A 19,620-nucleotide genomic window follows, 5' to 3' on the forward strand; every position below is an offset into this window, starting at 1 on the left:
CTGTAACTTAATCCTAAACCAAGACTGAGAGCTTATTCTCTGACAATCACTTGTTCCGACATCAAACAACTTTTGAAAAGTTTTGAAAATCAGGAACTGACCATAAGAATTTTAATACTTCCATTATTTAATAATGATACTTATTAGTTTTTTTTAGATAAACATTATGAAGTTATAAAATCAGGGAAAATAATTTTATAATAGATAAATATAAATCTTGTATAACATTTTCAAACTGAGAAAAGCAGAATTACAATGAAGAGTACATCTCATTTAATTTCACACTGAATTTTTACTTCTTAATTTCATTTTTATAATGTTTGAAGGTATATAGTTTTACCTCATGGCTAATTATTATTTTCATACTCTTTCACAATATTGAGGTGTCTTAAAAATCATGATTTTTTTTCAAAAGTCTCACTAGTTTTAAAATAGGATTGTACTTATTTCTTTGCTGTCTTGATTTAAAATTGCATTAGATTTAAATGATTAAACTGCTCCCCTCATCATAGCTATAATATTCTAAAATATATTAACTTCAAAATTTTCAGTCTTCAGCGAAACTTAAGAGCAGTGAAATTTTGACACAAAGGATAATTTCTGTAATGCATGCATGCATGCTAAGTTGCTTCAGTTTAGTTCAGTTCAGTCGCTCAGTCGTGTCTGACTCTGCAACCCCATGAATTGCAGCACGCCAGGCCTCACTGTCCGTCACCAACTCCTGGAGTTCACCCAAACTCATGTGCATCAAGTCCGTGATGCCATCCAGCCATCTCATCCTCTGTCATCCCCTTCTCCTCCTGCCCCCATTCCCTTCCAGCTTCAGAGTCTTTTCCAATGAGTCAACTCTTCACATGAGGTGGCCAAAGTATTGGAGTTTCAACCTCAGCATCAGTCCTTCAAATGAACACCCAGGACTGGTCTCCTTTAGGATGAACTGGTTGGGTCTCCTTGCAGTCTAAGGGACTCTCAAGAGTCTTCTCCAACACCACAGTTCAAAAGCATCAATTCTTCAGCGCTCAGCTTTCTTCACAGTCCAACTCTGACATCCACACATGACCACTGGAAAAACCATCGCCTTGACTAGACAGACCTCTGTTTTTGAATATGCTATCTAGGTTGGTCATAACTTTCCTTCCAAGGAGTAAGCATCTTTTAATTTCAGTCATGTCAAATTCTTTGCAATCCTATGGACTGTACCCCACTAGACTCTTCTGTCCAGGGGATTCTTCAGACAAGAATACTGCAGTGGATTATCATGCCCTCCTGCAGCGAATCTTCCTAAACTAGGGATCAAACTTGAGTCTCATGTCTCGTGCATTGGTAGACTGGTTCTTTACCATTAGAACAACTTGGGACACCAATTTATGTAATAAGAATTGATTCATAAGTCATTGGAAATATAACATTTATAACTTTTAATATAACTCTTTGGAACACTATAATCTCATTTTTTGTAAATTCTGCATCATATATCAAATAATATGTTTTAAAATGCAAAGATAAAAAAGAGTATATGTTTACACATAAAAGATTATACAAAGTCCCAAAAGACTTTTGAAGAAATTCATTAGGAAAGCATGTATAACTGAAAAGAGAGGTGGATGGATAGATAGATACATATGTGCATGCATACACATACATTATAACTATTAAAAGGGTGATATTTTCTGTACATTTTTGGCTAAGACTAGAAGTCACTGAATAATACAAAATATTCCAAAATGTTATGGTTATTAGGTCTTCTAAGAGAGTCACAGGTCATTTTGGCCATAATAACACAATGTTCATTGAGTATCATCATCATTGCACAGTAGCTCAGTCATATCCAGCACTCTGTGACCCCATGAACTGCAGCATGCCAGGCTTCCCTGTCCTTCCCCATGAGCTTTCTCAAACCAATGTCCATTGAATCAGTGATGCCATCCAACTATCTCGGGCTCTGTCATCCCCTTCTACTCCTGTCTTCAATCATTTCCAGCATCAGAGTCTTTTCTAACGAGTAGGCTCTTCCAATCAGATGGCCAAAGTATTTGAGCTTCAACTTCAGCATCAGTCTTTCCAATGAACATTCAGGATTGATTTTCATTAGAATTGACTGGTTTGATCTCCTTGTAGTCCAAGGAACTCTCAAGAGTCTTTTCCAACCCTACAGTTCAAAAACATCAGTTCTTCAGCACTCATTCATCATTGTGGACCAACTCTCACAAACGTGTATGAATACTGGAAAACCCATAGCTTTGACTAGATGGACATTTGTTGGCAAAGTAATGTCTCTGATTTGCTGTCTAGTTTTGTCATTTTCTCCCAAGGAGCAAACATCTTCTAATTTCATGGCTGCATCAGCAGTGATTTTGGAGATGGAGAAAATTAAGTCCAACACTGTTTCCATTGTTTCCCCATCTATTTGCTATGAAGTAATGGGACCAGATGACATGATCTTAATTTTTTTGAATGTTGAGTTTTAAGCCAGATTTTTCGCTCCCCTCTTTCACCTTCATCAAGAGGTTCTTTAGTTGCTATACAGCCTTGACAAATACCTTTCCAATTTGGCATTAGTCTGTTGTTCCAGGTCTGGTTCTAACTGTTGCTTCTTGACCTGCATACAGATTTCTCAGGAGACAGAAAAGTGAAAGTGAAAGTCGATCACTCATATCTGACTTTTTGCAACCCTGTGGACTATACAGTCCATGGAATTCTCCAGGGCAGAATATTGGAGTGGGTAGCTGTTCCCTTCTCCAGGGCATCATCCCAACTCAGTGATTAAGCCCAGGCCTCCTGAATTGTAGGCAGATTCTTTACCAACTGAGGCACCAGGGAAGCCCAAGAATACTAGAGTGAGTAGAGTATCCATTCTCCGGCAGATCTTCCCTACCCAGAAATCAAACTGGGGTCTCCTGAATTGCAGGCAGATTCTTTACCAGCTAAACTACAAGGAAAGCCCATCTCTTTCCCATCCCTTTAATATTTTCCACAGTTTGTTGTGATTCACACAGTCAAAGGCTTTCGTGTAGTGAATGAAGCAGAAGTAGATTTTTTTGTTTGTTTGTTTTTTTGGAATTCTCTTCTTTTTTCTATGATCAAATGGATGTTGGCAATTTGATCTCTGGTTCCTCTGCCTTTTATAAATCTCCATTGAACATCTAGATGTTCTTGGTTTACATACTGTTGAAGCCTAGCTTAGAGAATTTTGAGCATTACTCTGCTAGCAGGTAAGATGAGTGCAATTGTGCATTAGTTTGATCATTTTTTGACATAGCCTTTCATTGCAATTGGAATGAAAACTGACTTTTTCCAGTCCTGGGTCGACTGCTGAGTTTTCCAACTTTGCTGGCATATTGAGTGCAGCACTTTCACAGCATCATCTTTTCGGACTTGAAATAGCTCAACTGGAATTCCATCACCTCCACTAGCTTTGTTCATAGTGATGCTTCCTAAGGCCCACTGGACTTCACACTCCAAAATGTCTGGTTCTAGTTGAGTGATCACATCATCGTGGTTATCTGGGTCATTAAGATTTTCTTTCTTTTTTTATATATAGTTTTCTGCATATTCTTGCCACCTCTCCTTAATATCTTCTGCTTCTGCTAGGTTCATGCCATTTCTTTCCTTTATTGAGCACATCTTTGCATGAAATGTTCTCCTGGTATCTCTAATTTTCTTGAAGAGATCTCTAGTCTTTCCCATTCTATTGTTTTCCTCTATTTCTTTGTATTGATCACTGAGGAAGGCTTTCTTATCTCTCCTTGCTATTTTTTGGAACTCTGCATTCAGATGGGTATATCTTCCCTTTTGTCCTTTGCCTTTCACTTCTCTTCTTTTCTCAGCTATTTGTAAGGTCTCTTCAGACAACCATTTTGCCTTTTTGCACTTCTTTTTTTGGGTGATGGTTTTTATCACACCTCCTGTACAATGTTACAAACCTCTGTCAATAGTCTTTCAGGAACTCTTTCTGTCAGATCTAATCCCTTGATCTCTTTGTCATTAATACTGTAAAATCATAAGGGATTTGATTTAGGTTATATCTGAATGGCCTATTGGGTTTCCCTAATTTCTTTAATTTAAGTCTGAATTTTTCAATAAGCGTTCATGATCTGAGCCACAATCAACTCCTGGTCTTGTTTTTGCTGACTCTGTAGATTGTCTGTTTTCAGATGCAAAGAAAATAACCAATTTGATTTCAATGTAGACCATCTGGTGATGTCCATGTGTAGAGTCATTTCTTGTATTGTTGGAAGGACAACACAAAACTCTTTTGGCCTTTGCCTGCTTCATTTTGTACTCCAAGGCCAAACTTGCCTGTTACTCCTGGTATCTCTTGACTTCCTACTTTTGCATGCCAGTCCCCTATGATGAAATGGACTTTTTTTTTTATATTAGTTCTAGAAGGTCTTGTAAGTCATCATAGAATCGTTCAACTTCAGCATCTTTGGCATTAGTGGTCGGGACATAGACGTGGATTACTGTGATATTGAATGTTGTGCCTTGGAAACAGATAGAGATCATTCTGTCATTTTAGAGATTGCACCCAAGTACTGCGCTTCAGACTCTTATGTAGGTGATGAGGACTATTCCATTTCTTCTAAGGGATTCTTGCCCACAGTAGTAGATATAATGGTCATCTGAGTTAAATTCACCCATTCCCATCCACTTTAGTTGACTGATTCCTGAAATGTTGATGTCCACTCTTGCCATCTCCTGCATGACCACTTCCAATTTATCTTGCTTCATTGACCTAACATTCCAGATTCCCATGCAACATTGTTCTTTACACCACTGGACTATATTTTCACCACCAGACACATCCTCAACTGTGTGTTGTTTCTGCTTGGCTCAGCCTCTTCATTCCCTCTGGAGCTATTTCTCAGCTCTTCTCCAGTAGTTTATTGGGCACATACCAACCTGAGAAATTCATCTCTCAGTGTCATATATTTTTGCCTTTTCATACTATTCTTGGGGTTCTCAAGGCAAGAATGCTGCAGTGGTTTGACATTCTCTTCACCAGTGCACCAGGTTTTGTCAGAACTGTCCACCATTATGTGTCTATCTTGGGTGGCCCTACAAGGCATGGCTCATAATTTCACTTAGTTAGCCAAGTCTGTGGGCTATATTGTTTCTGAGATATAAGTTTTCCCAAGTTATCAAATGACCATTTGTCCTGTATTTTTCTGACTAAATACTATTATTCACATTTGCATTTAAGTAAACAATTGTGCTTCATAAATCTCTACTTTGTATTTTAAATTCAGTCATGGCCTTTTATAGGATACCTAAATAGTATTTAACTTACCATGAGGAGAAACTTGAAAGTTAACTAGTGATAACTACATGTCTTTACTCAGTGAAAATAATCTGGGTCAGTGGAACCTCAGGAAATTATGGGTTATGTGTATATGTTTTACATGAAAGACAAACTGAGGCCAAACATTCCAGTCATGGAGTTTGTAGAGAATCTATATATCCTTGCTATAGAGGATGGTATAAAGGGGTTGGTAAATTACAGCTGTAAGCCAAATATGGTCTTCCACCTATTTTTGAAAATAAAATTTTATTGAAAATAATAAAATCAATTTATTTACATACTGCCTATGGATGATTTCACCTTGCAATAGCAGAATTGAGTTACTGTGATAATACCACATGTCTCAGAATATATAAAATATTTACTATCTTATTCATTACAGAAAAAAAAAGTTTGCAATCTCCAGGTCTAAGTATACAGTGATTTGTTTATTTTATGGTTTTCTGATGTTTATTTCTTATTTTACAATAAATAATTTAAATGAAGTAGTATACATTTTTCATAAAAAGCATGCTTCAAATTTATTTCCCTTTAAATTTGGTAATGAGTTTACTATGTCACTGTAATGATTCACCACTGAGAATAGTGACATCACTGACTACATGAAGCCAGAAGACACATGCTTGCTTAAGAAGCATCAGCATCTATTTAGATGTTAGGGATTATTTTTAAAAATCCCCTTACACTGATGAATTGGGTTCAGATGCAGGAGATATTCTTATATAACACTCTGTGAGGCATGAGTTTTCATTTAGGTCAAATGACTATGCCAAAATTACTTTCCTCATTTTCTATTGCAAATTTGTCTGTACACACAAAAATTAAAGTGATTATTATAAATGTTTTGGCTCAGTAAACAGAATAAATAGGTACAAATTTAAAAGGTAGAAGACAGTACCCTTAAATCAGAGATTTCAAATAGATAATCAGTTCATTTCAATAATAGTTTGATTTTTTCCTTTCATTTTATTGAGTTAAAATAAAGTTTTATAAATTTATTCTGTTGAAGGCAAGCAATCTGACAACGTTAAGAATGCTCTTGAAAATTCACTAAAAATATTCAAAGAAAAAGTTATGTGTGCTGTGCTAAAAATTATATATATCTTTAAATTTATCATGAATATATATTGTTTGATCAAGTTGAGAAAAGGATGGAAAAGATATGTAGTTGGAATTTATTGTGATTCATTCATAATTCATATTTTAAAAGCAAACCAGATGTGATGTTCACATAAGTAGAATATAATCTATAGTCGAAAATTCTACAAATAATTGAAAATATTCACAGGTAAACGGACAATTTTTTCTATAAAGCTGATATTGAAAAAAATAAAATGACAAAATATGCTTTCTCTTTCTGCTATCCATTAGCAATTTGATTTTAGAAATGTTTGAACTTGTGAAGAATGACTGAAAATAATACAGTATCTCAGGAAGGTTTTGGAATTTTAGTGAAGAATTTTGTAAGTTTTTATTGCATCTCATTCAAAACCAGCTACAAGTAATTGACAATAAAAACAATAAGTTAGGGACAAGGATAATTTTCTGAAAGTTTTAGTTAATTATTCTTATTTTCAAGGCATTAAAACTTGTCCCTCTACAATACAATGAAGACACTTAACAAGTTCAACGACTTCAAAACTGCTCGAGATTATAAATGTTATAATTGAGCTTTGTAATATCTACACCTGTGGGATACAACGTTTGAAGGAGACCCTATGTTTCAAAGATTAATTTTGGCAGGATATAATGGAACTCAAACACAGCAACATCAGATTTTTCAAACATCCAAAAGAATCATATGTAGAGATCACTTATTTCATTAGGATTCTCTTTGAAAATGTTTGCAAAAAATAACTCTGAAAAGAATAAAAATATAGCTCCTATGGAAATACTTTATTGATGTATTTTAGGCAAAAATAAATAAAATTGAGAATATTTAACACTACCATATTTTCATTTGAGATGAACAGGAACCTCAACATGTGACTTCTTTGGTGGCACAGAGTGTTTGCATACAATGTGGGGAAAACTGGGTTCGATCCCTGAGTCAGAAAGATCCTCTGGAGAAGGAAATGGCAACCCACTCCAGTACTCTTGCCTGGGAAATCCCATGGATGGAAGAGCCTGGTAGGCTACACTCCGTGGAGTCACAGAGTCGGACACGACTGAGCGACTTCACTTTCACCTTCACTTTCAACATGTGTTCAGTGAAAATGTGTTCAATTAAGAGAGCATAGAAGGGTCAATTGAAACTATTAACAAGTTCAAATTTATTAATCATAAATGCAGTTTTTAAGATGGTATAGGTAGAGTTCCAAAAAATTACAACTGTAAGATCATATTGAAAAAAATACTCATTCTTCAGGAAAAAAAAAAAAAAGTATACATAGCTTCTCTTATATCATTTGTAATATTTCAGAAAATCAATTTAAAATATGTTTTAAAATGTCCTTTAGATTTGCAGAGGACAAATTGCAATATTTTCTTTGGAAATTATATGATTAAAAGTAAATTTTGAATAGAGATACTTTATATGTCTGTCTATTTAATGAAATCAATTTGCCAGAGAATAAAAAACATTTCAAATATTTATGGAGGTCTTTTAGCTACCTCTTCTGTCAGAAAGGGGCTTCCATTGTGGCTCATATGGTAAAGAATTTGCCTGCAGTACGGGAGACCTGGGTTCAATCCTTGGGTTGGGAAGATCCTCTGGAGAAGGGAAAGAATACCCACTCCAGAATTCTGGCCTGGAGAATTCCGTGGACTGTATAGTTCATGGGGTCACAAAGAGTTGGACACAACTGAGCAAATTTCATTTTCACTTTCTGTCCAAAAAATACCATGTTTTGGAAGATGAATTATATGGTCTTCATACATCTGCAGGATGTGGTAAGATATTAAAAAACATCTTTCCGCTCATATCCTATCTCAAGAAAATAAATTACCTGAGAAAAAAGCCCTGCAAACATTTCTTTAAGACAGTTGTACTCACAGCATACCAAACCCTCTTATTATAGGCAATGACTGATACACAAGATGATAAATACCAAAATTAGATTGATTATATTATTTGCAGTCAAAGATAGAGAAGCTCTATACAGTCAGCAAAGATAAGACCAGGAGTGAACTGTGGCTCAGACCTTGAATTTCTTATTGCCAAATGCAGAATTAAATTGAAGAAAGTAGGGAAAACCAATAGATCATTCAGGTATGACCAAAATCAAATCCCATATGATTATACAGTGAAAGTGACAAATAGATTCAAGGGATTAGACCTGGTAGACAGAGTGCCAAGAACTATGGACTGAGGTTCCTGACATTGTACAGGGAGCAGTGATCATGACCATCCTCAAGAAAAAGAAATGCAAAAAGGAAAAGATCATTGTCTGAAGAGACTTTATAGATAACTGAGAAAAGAAGAGACGTGAAAGGCAAAGGATAAAGAGAAAGATATACCCATCTGAATGCAGAGTTCCAAAGAATAGTGAGGAGAGATAAGAAAGGCTTCCTCAGTGATCAATGCAAAGAAATAGAAGAAAACAATAGAATGGGAAAGACTAGAGATCTCTTCAAGAAAACTAGATATATTAAGGGAATATTTCATGCAAAAATGGGCACAATAAAGGACAGATATTATATGAACCTAACAGAAGCAGAAGATATTAAGAAGATGTGGCAAGAATACACAGAAGAACTATACAAAAAATATATTTATGACCAAGATAACCACGAATGTGTGATCACTCACCTAGAGCAAGACATCCCGGAATGTGAAGTCAAGTGGGCCTTATGAAGCATCACTATGAACAGAGCTAGTGGAGGGGATAGAATTCCAGTTGAGCTATTTCAAATCTTAAAAGATGATGCTACAAAAGTGCTGCACTAAATATGCCTGCAAATCTGAAAAACTCAGCAGTGGACAGAGTACTGGAAAAGTCATTTTTCATTCCAACTCCAAAGAAAGATAATGCCAAAGAAATGTTCAAACTACCGTGCAATTGCACTCATCTCACATGCTAGCAAAGTAATGCTCAACATTCTCCTAGCCAGGCTTCAACAGTATGTGAACCATGAATTTCAAGATGTTCAAGGTGGATTTAGAAAAAGCAGAAGAACGAGAGATCAAATTGCCAACATTCATTAGATCATCGATAAAGCAAGAGAGTTCCAGAAAAGCATCTACTTCTGCTTTATTAATTACACTGAAGTCTTTGTCTGTGTAGATCACAACAAACTGTGAAAAAATTCTTCAAAAGATGGGAATACCAGACCACCATACCTGCCTCATGAGAAATCTGTATGCAGGTAAAGGAGTAATAGTTAGAACTTGATATATAACAACGGACTGGTTCCAAATCTGGAAAGGAGTACATCAAGGCTGTATACTGTCACCCAGCTTATTTAACTTATATGCAGAGTACATCATGTGAAATGCCAGGCTAAATGATGCACAAGATGGAATAAAGATTGCCAGAAGAAATATCAATAACCTCAGATACACAGATGACACCATCCTTATGGAAGAAAGCAAAGAGCCTCTTGATGAAAGTGAAAAAAGATAGTGAAAAACTTGGCTTAAAATTCAACACTCAGAAAACCAAAATCATGACATCTGGTCCCATCACTTTATGGCAAATAGATGGGGAAACAATGAAAACAGTGAGAGACTTCAGTTTTGGGGGCTCCAAAATCACTGAAGATGGTGAATATAGCCATGAAATTGAAAGGTGCTTGCTCATTGGAAGAAAAGCTATGACCAACCTAGACAGCATATTAAAAAGCAGAGACATTACTTTGCCAACAAAGTTCCATCTAGTGAAAGCTATGATTTTTCCAGTAGTCTTGTATGGATATGAGAGTTGGACTATAAAGTAAGCTGAGCACTGAAGAATTGATGCTTTTGAGCTGTGGTGCTGGAGAAGATTCTTGAGTCCCTTGGACTGCAAGGAGATCCAACCAATCAATCCTAATGGAAATCCGACCTGAATTTTCATTGGAAGAACTCATGCTGAAGCTGATTTTCAATACTTTGGCCATCTGATGTGAACTGACTCATTTGAAAAGACCCTGATGCTGGGAATGTTTGAAAGCCAGAGGAGAAGGGGACAACAGAGGATGAGATGGTTGGATGGCATTACCGACTTGATGGACATGAGTTTAATTAAGCTCCAGGAGTTGATGATGGACAAGGAAGCCTGGGGTGCTGCAGTCCACTGTGTTGTAAAGAGTTGGACACAACTGAGCAACTGAACTGAACTGAACTGATACACTCTACTAAACTTTCAAATCTATCTCAACTATGGTAGGTGGAAGGATGTGTAAGAGAAACATTTGGAGCTATCACTCCTGACAGTTTGAGAAACACATAACTTTTACTTTTACCAGGAAAGGATTCTTTAGGTATCTACACGTGACAGGAGACACAGTTGACCCAAATAATTTTTAAATATACTGATGGTCAGGTATATTTCCCAGAATATGAAAACTATAGGAGAGATCAAAGATGAGATAAGAATGGTTTAAACACAATTTCATTGTCAAATATTTAATGAAAAGTTAAAAAAAAAGTACTATTGGTTTCAACAATAATTTTGTTTCACATCTTTAAATTCATTCAAGAAGGAATAAAACTTTTTTATTCTTTATGAAAGGGAAATTGCCAGAAATGACTTGTTATATAAACAGAAACGTTAGATACAATTTTGCAAATATGTGCAAAATATACAGTATTTCTAAATCAATGTTTGTACCTAAGAATAAAATATATTTTATGATAATAAGACTGTTTAACCTGTGTCCAGATTCTCCATACATTATGAAATATGTAGCAAAATAATTAATTGTTAACCAAATTGATCTCTTAATTTTATCCCTAAAAAGTCTGAGTATATAATCACTAAGCTTGTATTCATCAGTAATAATTGAAACATTTCAAGTTTAAGTTGAAATAAATGACTAAATTAAAACTATTTGTGTGTATGTATATATACATACATGTGAATTTTTACCTGAAAATGGTTCCTCACATTCACAAAGGAAGATACTTGCAATAATATTTCTATAGTTCCCATGGAAGCAGATATGTCATTGCCATTGGCCAATTATTTCTGAACAAGTTATGCTTATAAAGATAAAATAAAATCAATGTTTCAACTATATTAAAATATTTACATTGCACTCATAGATTGTTTTCATTGGTCATAGATTTTTCCTAAATTCTTTCATTGTTAATATCATAACATTTTCCAAAAAAAGTAATATTAATTTAGAAATAGTGCCTCATGAAGATGGATTTAAGTGGAAACAAAATTAATTTCAGTAAATTTAATCTCTTTTTTTCTATCCTCTTACCACAAGACAGGGCTTCCCAAGTGACACTAGTAATAAAGAACCTACCAATGCAGGAAACATAAGAGCCTCAGGTTCAATCACTGGGTTGGGAAGATCACCTGGAGGAGGACATGGCAGTCCACTCCAGTGTTCTTGCCTGAAGAATCCCATGGACAGAGGAGCCTGGTGGGCTACAGTCTATGGGATCGCAAAGATTTGGACACAACTGAGTATACACACACACACACCATATGACACTATTAAAAATACTTTGATGATTGTTGGTATTTGGGCTTTAGCTAATTTTTATGATAATCTGAATGTGTTAATTCAGATCACAGTAACACTTTATCTGAATTTAACAATTCAGTAAAAATTTATCTGAATGTGTTAATTATGTTTTGGGAATAGATAACTACATGTAAGTCCCAGTTTTTCAACAAACACTGGTAACATTGCAGTGGTAATATACAAAGTGACACATTCAAATGTTTGTTGTGTTTTAGCCCTACCATGTAGCCACAGTAATGACTCAAACAAGGAAAATACAAAGGTATTATAACATGTGAAGAAAAACTAGGGCATGAAGTTTCAGTCAAGCAAGAAAAAAATAACCACTAGAATTCTGCTTCACAGCATTACACTTCAAAATTTTATGTCAAATAATAATATATTTTATACTTAAAATTTTGTTCTAAGAGGATGGATCTCAAACTGATTATTTCCAGAGTAAAATCCAATCAATGAAATAAAGCCTAATCTAAAATTCTTTGGAAAAATAGAAAAGACTTCTTGGATTCTCAGAAGCTATGCACAAATTTTTAAATTTTCATTTTCTAGCTGCTATACAGTAATCCAAGTCTATGCCCCAACCAGTAATGCTGAAGAAGCTGAAGTTGAATGGTTCTATGAAGACTTACAAGACCTTTTAGAACAAATACCAATAAAAGATATCCTTTTCATTAAGGGGAATGGAATGCAAAAGTAGGAAGTCAAGAAACACCTGGAGTAACAAGCAAATTTGGCCTTGGAGGACTGAAGGAAGCAGGACAAAGGCTCATAGAGTTTTGCCAAGAGAATGCACTGGTCATAGCAAACACCCTCTTCCAACAACACAAGAGAAGACTCTACACATGGACATCACCAGATGGTCAACACTGCAATCAGACTGATTGTACTCTTTGCAGCCAAAGAAGGAGAAGGTCTATAGAGTCAGCAAAAATGAAACCAGGAGCTGACTGTGGCTCAGATCATGAACTCCTTATTGTCAAATTCAGACTTAAATTGAAGAAAGTAGAGAAAACCACTAGATCATTCAGGTATAACATAAATCAAATCCATTATGATTATACAGTGGAAGTGAAAAATAGATTTAAGGGGCCTAGACCTGATAGATTCCCTGATGAACTATGGACAGAGGTTTGTAACATTATACAGGAGACAGGAATCAAGACCATCCCCATAGAAAAGAAATGCAAAAGAGCAAAATGTCTGTCTGGGGAGGCCTTATAGTTAGCTGTGAAAAGAAGAGAAGAAAAAAGCAAAAGATAAAAGGAAAGATATAAGCATCTGAATGCAGAGTTTCAAAGAATGGCAAGGAGATATAAGAAAGCCTTCTCAGCAATCAATGCAAAGACATAGAGGAAAACAACAGAATGGAAAAGACTAGAGATCTCTTAAAGAAAATTAGAGATGCCAAGGGAACATTTCATGCAAAGATGGGCTCGATAAAGGACAGAAATGGTACAGACCTGACAGAAGCAGAAGTTACTAAGAAGAGGTGGCAAGAATACACAGGAGACCTGTACAAAAAAGATCTTCATGACCCAGATAATCACGATGGTGTGATCACTCACCTAGAGCCAGATATCCTGGAATGTGAAGTTAAGTGGGCCTTAGAAACCATCACTACAGACAAAGTTAGTGGAGGTAATGGAATTCCAGTGGAGCTATTTCAAACCCTGAAAGATAATGCTGTGAAAGTGCTGCATTCCATTTGCCAGAAAATTTGAAAAACTTGGCAGTGGCCACAGTACTGGAAAAGGTCAATTTTCATTCCAATCCCAAAGAAAGACAATGCCAAAGAATATTCAAACTACTGAACAATTTCACGCATCACACACGCTAGTAAAGGAATGCTCAAAATTCTCCAAGTCAGGCTTTAGCAATATGTAAAAGGTGAGCTTCCAGATGTTCAAGTTGGTTTTAGAAAAGGAAGAGGAACCAGAGATGAAATTGCCAACATCCACTGGATCCTCGAAAAAGCAAGAGAGTTCCAGATAAATATCTATTTCTGCTTTATTGACTATGCCAAAGACTTGTGTGGATCACAATAACTGTGCAGAATTCTGGAAGAGGTGGAAATACCAGACCACTTGACCTGCCTCTTGAGAAACCTGTATGCAGGTCAGGAAGCAACAGTTTGAACTCGACATCGAACAACAGACTGGTTCCAAATAGGGAAAGGAGTACTTCAAGGCTGTAAATTGTCACCCTGCATATTTAACTTATATGTAGAGTATATCATGAGAAACGCTGGGCTGGAAGAAGCACAAGCTGGAATCAAGATGGCCGGGAGAAATATCAATAACCTCAGATATGCAGGTGACACCACCCTTATGGCAGAAAGTGAAGAGGAACTAAAAAGCCTCTTGATGAAAGTGACAGAGGAGAGTGAAAAAGCTGGCTTAAAGATCAACATTCAGAAAACAAAGATCATGGCATCTGGTCTCATTACTTCATGGGAAATAGATGGGGGATTGTGGAAACAGTCAGACTTTATTTTGTGGGGCTCCAAAATCACTGCAGATGGTAATTGCTGCCATGAAATTAAAAGACGCTTACTCCTTGGAAGGAAAATTATGATCAACCTAGATAGCACATTAAAACGCGAGACATTACTTTGCCAACAAAGCTCCATCTAGTCAAGCCTATGGTTTTTCCAGTGGTCATGTATGGACGTGAGAGTTGGACTATGAAGAAAGCTGAGCGCCAAAGAACTCATGCTTTTGAACTGTGGTGTTGGAGAAGACTCCTAAGAGTCCCTTAGACTGCAAGGAGATCCAACCAGTCCATTCTGAAGGAGATCAGCCCTGGAATTACTTTGGAGGGAATGATGCTGAAGCTGAAACTCCAGTACTTTGGCCACCTCATGTGAAGAGTTGACTCATTGAAAAAGACTCTGATGCTGGGAAGGATGGGTACAGGAGGAGAAGGGGAAAACAGTGGATGAGATGCTGGACGGCATCACCGAGATGATGGACATGAATTTGAGTGAACTCCGTGAGACGGTGATGGACAGGGAGGCCTGGCATGCTGCAATTCATGGGGTCGCAAAAAGTCGGACACGACTGAGCAACTGAAGTGAACTGATATCTTTTTCCAAATTCCAGTTGTACAAGCTATGTTTTGATATATCAAAAGCCCAAATATTGCATAGCATGTATCTATGCAATTAATTGCACAGAATTGCACATATCCTTCACGGAGGAATGTGTCTACAAAATTTCAGTTCAGTTCAATTCAGTTACTCAGTCATGTCCGACTTTTTGCGACCCCATGAATCGGAGCAAGCTAGCCCTTCCTGTCTATCACCAACTCCCAGAGTTCATTCTGACTCACGTCCATTGAGTCAGTGATGCCATCCAGCCATCTCATCCTCTGTCGTCCCCTTCTCCTCCTGCGCCCAATCCCTCCCAGCATCAGAGTCTTTTCCAATGAGTCAACTCTTCGCATGAGGTGGCCAAAGTACTCGAGTTTCAGCTTTAGCATCATTTCTTCCAAAGAAATCCCAGGGCTGATCTCCTTTAGAATGGACTGGTTGGATCTCCTTGCAGTCCAAGGGACTCTCAAGAGTCTTTTCCAACACCACAGTTCAAAAGCATCAGTTCTTCGGCGCTCAGCTTTTGTCATAGTCCAACGCTCACATGCATACATGACCAGAGGAAAACCATAGCCTTGACTAGATGGACATTTGTTGGCAAATAATGTCTCTGCTTTTCAATATGCCATCTATTTTGGTTATAACTTTTCTTCCAAGGAGTAAGCGTCTTTTAATTTCATGGATACAGTCACCATCTGCAGTGATTTTGGAGCCCCACAAAATAAAGTCTGATACTGTTTCCACTGTTTCCCCATCTATTTCCCATGAAGTGATGGGACCGGATGCCATGATCTTCGTTTTCTGAATGTTGAGCTTTAAAACAACTTTTTCACTCTCCTCTTTTACTTTCATCAAGAGGCTTTTTAGTTCCTCTTTGCTTTCTGCCATGAGGGTGGTGTTATCTACATTTCTGAGGTTATTGATATTTCTCCCGGCATTCTTGGTTCCAGCTTGTGCTTCTGCTTCCAGCCCAGCGTTTCTCATGATGTACTCTGCATAGAAGTTAAATAAGCAGGGTGACAATATACAGTCTTGACATACTCCTTTTCCTATTTGGAACCAGTTTGTTGTTCGATGTCAAGTTCTAACTGTTGCTTCCTGACCTGCATACAAATTTCTCAAGAGGCAGGTCAGGTGGTCTGGTATTCTGATCTCTTTCAGAATTTTCCACAGTTTATTGTGATCCACAAAATCAAAGTATTGGCATAGTCAATAAAGAAGAAAAAGATGCTTTCCTGGAACTCTCTTGCTATTTCAATGATCCAGTAGTTGTTGGGAATTTCATCTCTGGTTTCTCTGCCTTTTCTAAAACCGGCTTGAACAACTGGAAGTTCACAGTTCGTGTATTGCTGATGCCTGTCTTGGAGAATTTTGAGCATTACTTTACTAGCGTGTGAGATGAGTGCAATTGTGCGGTAGTTTGCACATTCTTTGGCATTGCCTTTCTTTGGGATTGGAATAAAAACTGACCTTTTCCAGTCCTGTGGCCACTGCTGAGTTTTCCAAATTTGCTGGCATATTGAGTGCAGTGCTTTCACAGCATTGTCTTTCAGATTTTGAAATAGCTCAACTGGAATTCCATTACCTCCACTAGCTTTGTTCATAGTGATGGTTTCTAAGGCCCACTTGACTTCACATTCCAGGATGTCTGGCTCTAGGTGAGTGATCACACCATCGTGATTATCTGGGTCATGAAGATCTTAGTTGTACAGTTCTTCTGTGTATTCTTGCCACCTCTTCTTAATATCTTCTGCTTCTGTCAGGTCCGTACCATTTCTGTCCTTTATCGAGCCCATCTTTGCATGAAATATTCCCTGGGTATCTCTAATTTTCTTGAAGAGATCTATAGACTTTCCCATTCTGTTGTTTCCCTCTATTTCTTTACATTGATTGCTGAGGAAGGCTTTCTTAACTCTTCTTGCTATTCTTTGGAACTCTGCATTCAGATGCTTATATCTTTCCTTTTCTCCTTTTCTTTTTGCTTCTCTTGTTTTCACAGCTATAAGGCCTCCCCAGGCAGCCATTTTTCTTTTTTGCATTTATTTTCCATGGGCATGGTCTTGATCGCTATCTCCTGTACAATGTCACAAACCTCAGTCCATAGTCCATCAGGCACTCTATCAGATCTAGTCCCTTAAATCTATTTCTCACTTGCACTGTATAATCCTAAGGGATTTGATTTAGGTCATACTGAATGGTCTGGTGGTTTTCCCTACTTTCTTCAATTTAAGTCTGAATTTGGCAATAAGGAGTTCATGGTCTGAGCCACAGTGAGGTCTTGGTCTTGTTTTTGCTGACTGTATAGAGCTTCTCCATCTTTGGCTGCAAAGAATATAATCAGTCTGATTTCAGTGTTGATCATCTTGTGATGTCCATGTGTGGAATCTTCTCTTGTGTTCTTGGAAGAAGGTGTTCGCTATGACCACTGCATTTTCTTGGCAAAACTCTATTATTCTTTGCCCTGCTTCATTCCGTACTCCAAGGCCAAATTTTCCTGTTACTGCACGTGTTTATTGACTTCCTACTTTTGCATTCCAGTCCCCTATAATGAAAAGGACATCTTTTTGGGGAGTTAGTTCTAAAAGTTCTTGTAGGTCTTCATAGAACCATTCAACTTCAGCTTCTTCAGCATTACTGGTTGGGGCATTGACTTGTATTACTGTGATATTAAATGGTTTGCCTTGGAAACGAACAGAGATCATTCTGTCATTTTTGAGATTGCATCCAAGTACTGCATTTCGAACTCTTTTGTTGTCCATGATGGCTACTCCATTTCTTCTGAAGGATTCCTGCCCGCAGTAGTAGATATAATGGTCATTGGAGTTAAATTCACTCATTCCAGTCCATTTTAGTTCTCTGATTCCTAGAATGTCGACGTTCACTCTTGTCATCTCTTGTTTGACCACTTCCAATTTACCTTGATTCATGGACCTGACGTTCCAGGTTCCTATGCAATATTGCTCTTTTCAGCATCAGACCTTGCTTCTATCATGAGTCATGTCCACAACTGGGTACTGTTTTTGCTTTGGTTCCATCCCTTCATACTTTCTGGAGTTATCTCTCCACTGATCTCCAGTAGCATAGTGGGCACCTACTGACCTGGGGAGTTCCTCTTTCAGTACCCTATCATTTTGTCTCTTCACAGTTCATGGGGTTCTCAAGGCCAGAATACTGAAGTGGTTTGTCATTTCCTTCTCCAGTGGACCACATTCTGTCAGACCTCTCCACCATGACCCACCCATCTTGGGTGGCCCCAAGGCATGGGTTAGTTTCATTGCATTAGACAAGTCTGTGGTCCTAGTGTGATTTTATTGACTAGTTTTCTGTGAGTATGGTTTCTGTGTGTCTGCCCTCTGTTGTCCTCTTGTAAAACCTACCATTTTATTTGGGTTTCTCTTACCTTGGACGTGGGGTATCTCTTCATGGCTGCTCCAGAAAAGCGCTACTGCTGCTCCTACCTTGGACAAGGGGTATCTCCTCACTGCCACCCCTTCTGAACTTGAACATGGAATAACTCCTCTAGGCCCTCCTGTGCCCGTGCAGCCACCGCTCCTTGGAGGTGGGGTTGCTCCTCCGGGCTGCTGCCCTTAACCTCTGATGCAGGGTCGCTCCTCTCCACTGCCGCCCCTGAACTCGGACGTGGGGTAGCTCCTCTCAACTGTTCATGCACCATGGCAGCCTGGCACTCTTGGCCACTGCCCCTGACCTCGAATGTGGGGTAGCTGCCAACGCTAAATTTTCAGGGCCTAACAAAATTCCAATGGACAAATGTCCTTACAAAACCATTTCACATAAATTCGCAATAGCCCTGTCACCGAGTATAATGAAATTTTAATTTATCTTTTTTTTGGCTTTATTTTATTTTATTTTTTTAACTTTACAATATTGTATTGGTTTTGCCATATATCAAAATGAATCCACCACAGATATACATGTGTTCCCCATCCTGAACCCTCCTCCCTCCTCCCTCCCCATACCATCCCTGTGGGTCATCCCAGTGCACCAGCCCCAAGTATCCAGTGTTGTGCATCGAACCTGGACTGGTGACTCATTTCATATATGATATTATACATGTTTCAATGCCATTCTCCCAAATCATCCCACCCTCTCCCTCTTCCACAGAGTCCAAAAGACTGTTCTATACATCAGTGTCTCTTTTGCTGTCTCGTATACAGGGTTATTGTTACCATCTTTCTAAATTCCATATATATGCGTTAGTATACTGTATTGGTGTTTTTCTTTCTGGCTTACTTCACTCTGTATAATAGGCTCCAGTTTCATCCACCTCATTAGAACTGATTCAAATGTATTCTTTTTTAATGGCTGAGTAATACTCTATTGTGTATATGTACCACTGCTTTCTTATCCATTCATCTGCTGATGGACATCTAGGTTGCTTCCATGTCCTGGCTATTATAAACAGTGCTGTGATGAACATTGGGGTACAGGTGTCTCTTTCAGTTCTGGTTTCCTCAGTGTGTATGCCCAGCAGTGGGATTGCTGGGTCATAAGGCAGTTCTATTTCCAGTTTTTTAAGGAATATCCACACTGTTCTCCATAGTGGCTGTACTGGTTTGCATTTACACCAACAGTGTAAGAGGGT

The 19,620-nt window shown here is 37.7% G+C and overlaps 1 protein-coding gene across 1 annotated transcript in view; it reads right to left on the reverse strand.

The window, feature by feature from the left end:
- Positions 1-19,620, reverse strand: part of EYS (eyes shut homolog) — a 280,871-nt gene that overhangs the window by 254,986 nt on the left and 6,265 nt on the right. The window contains 1 exon segment of the mRNA XM_061428706.1: positions 11,314-11,423. Coding sequence (XP_061284690.1) covers positions 11,314-11,423 — 110 coding nt within the window.

This window comes from Bos javanicus, chromosome 9 (assembly GCF_032452875.1).
Source record: "Bos javanicus breed banteng chromosome 9, ARS-OSU_banteng_1.0, whole genome shotgun sequence".
In the NCBI taxonomy this organism is placed as follows: domain Eukaryota; kingdom Metazoa; phylum Chordata; class Mammalia; order Artiodactyla; family Bovidae; genus Bos; species Bos javanicus.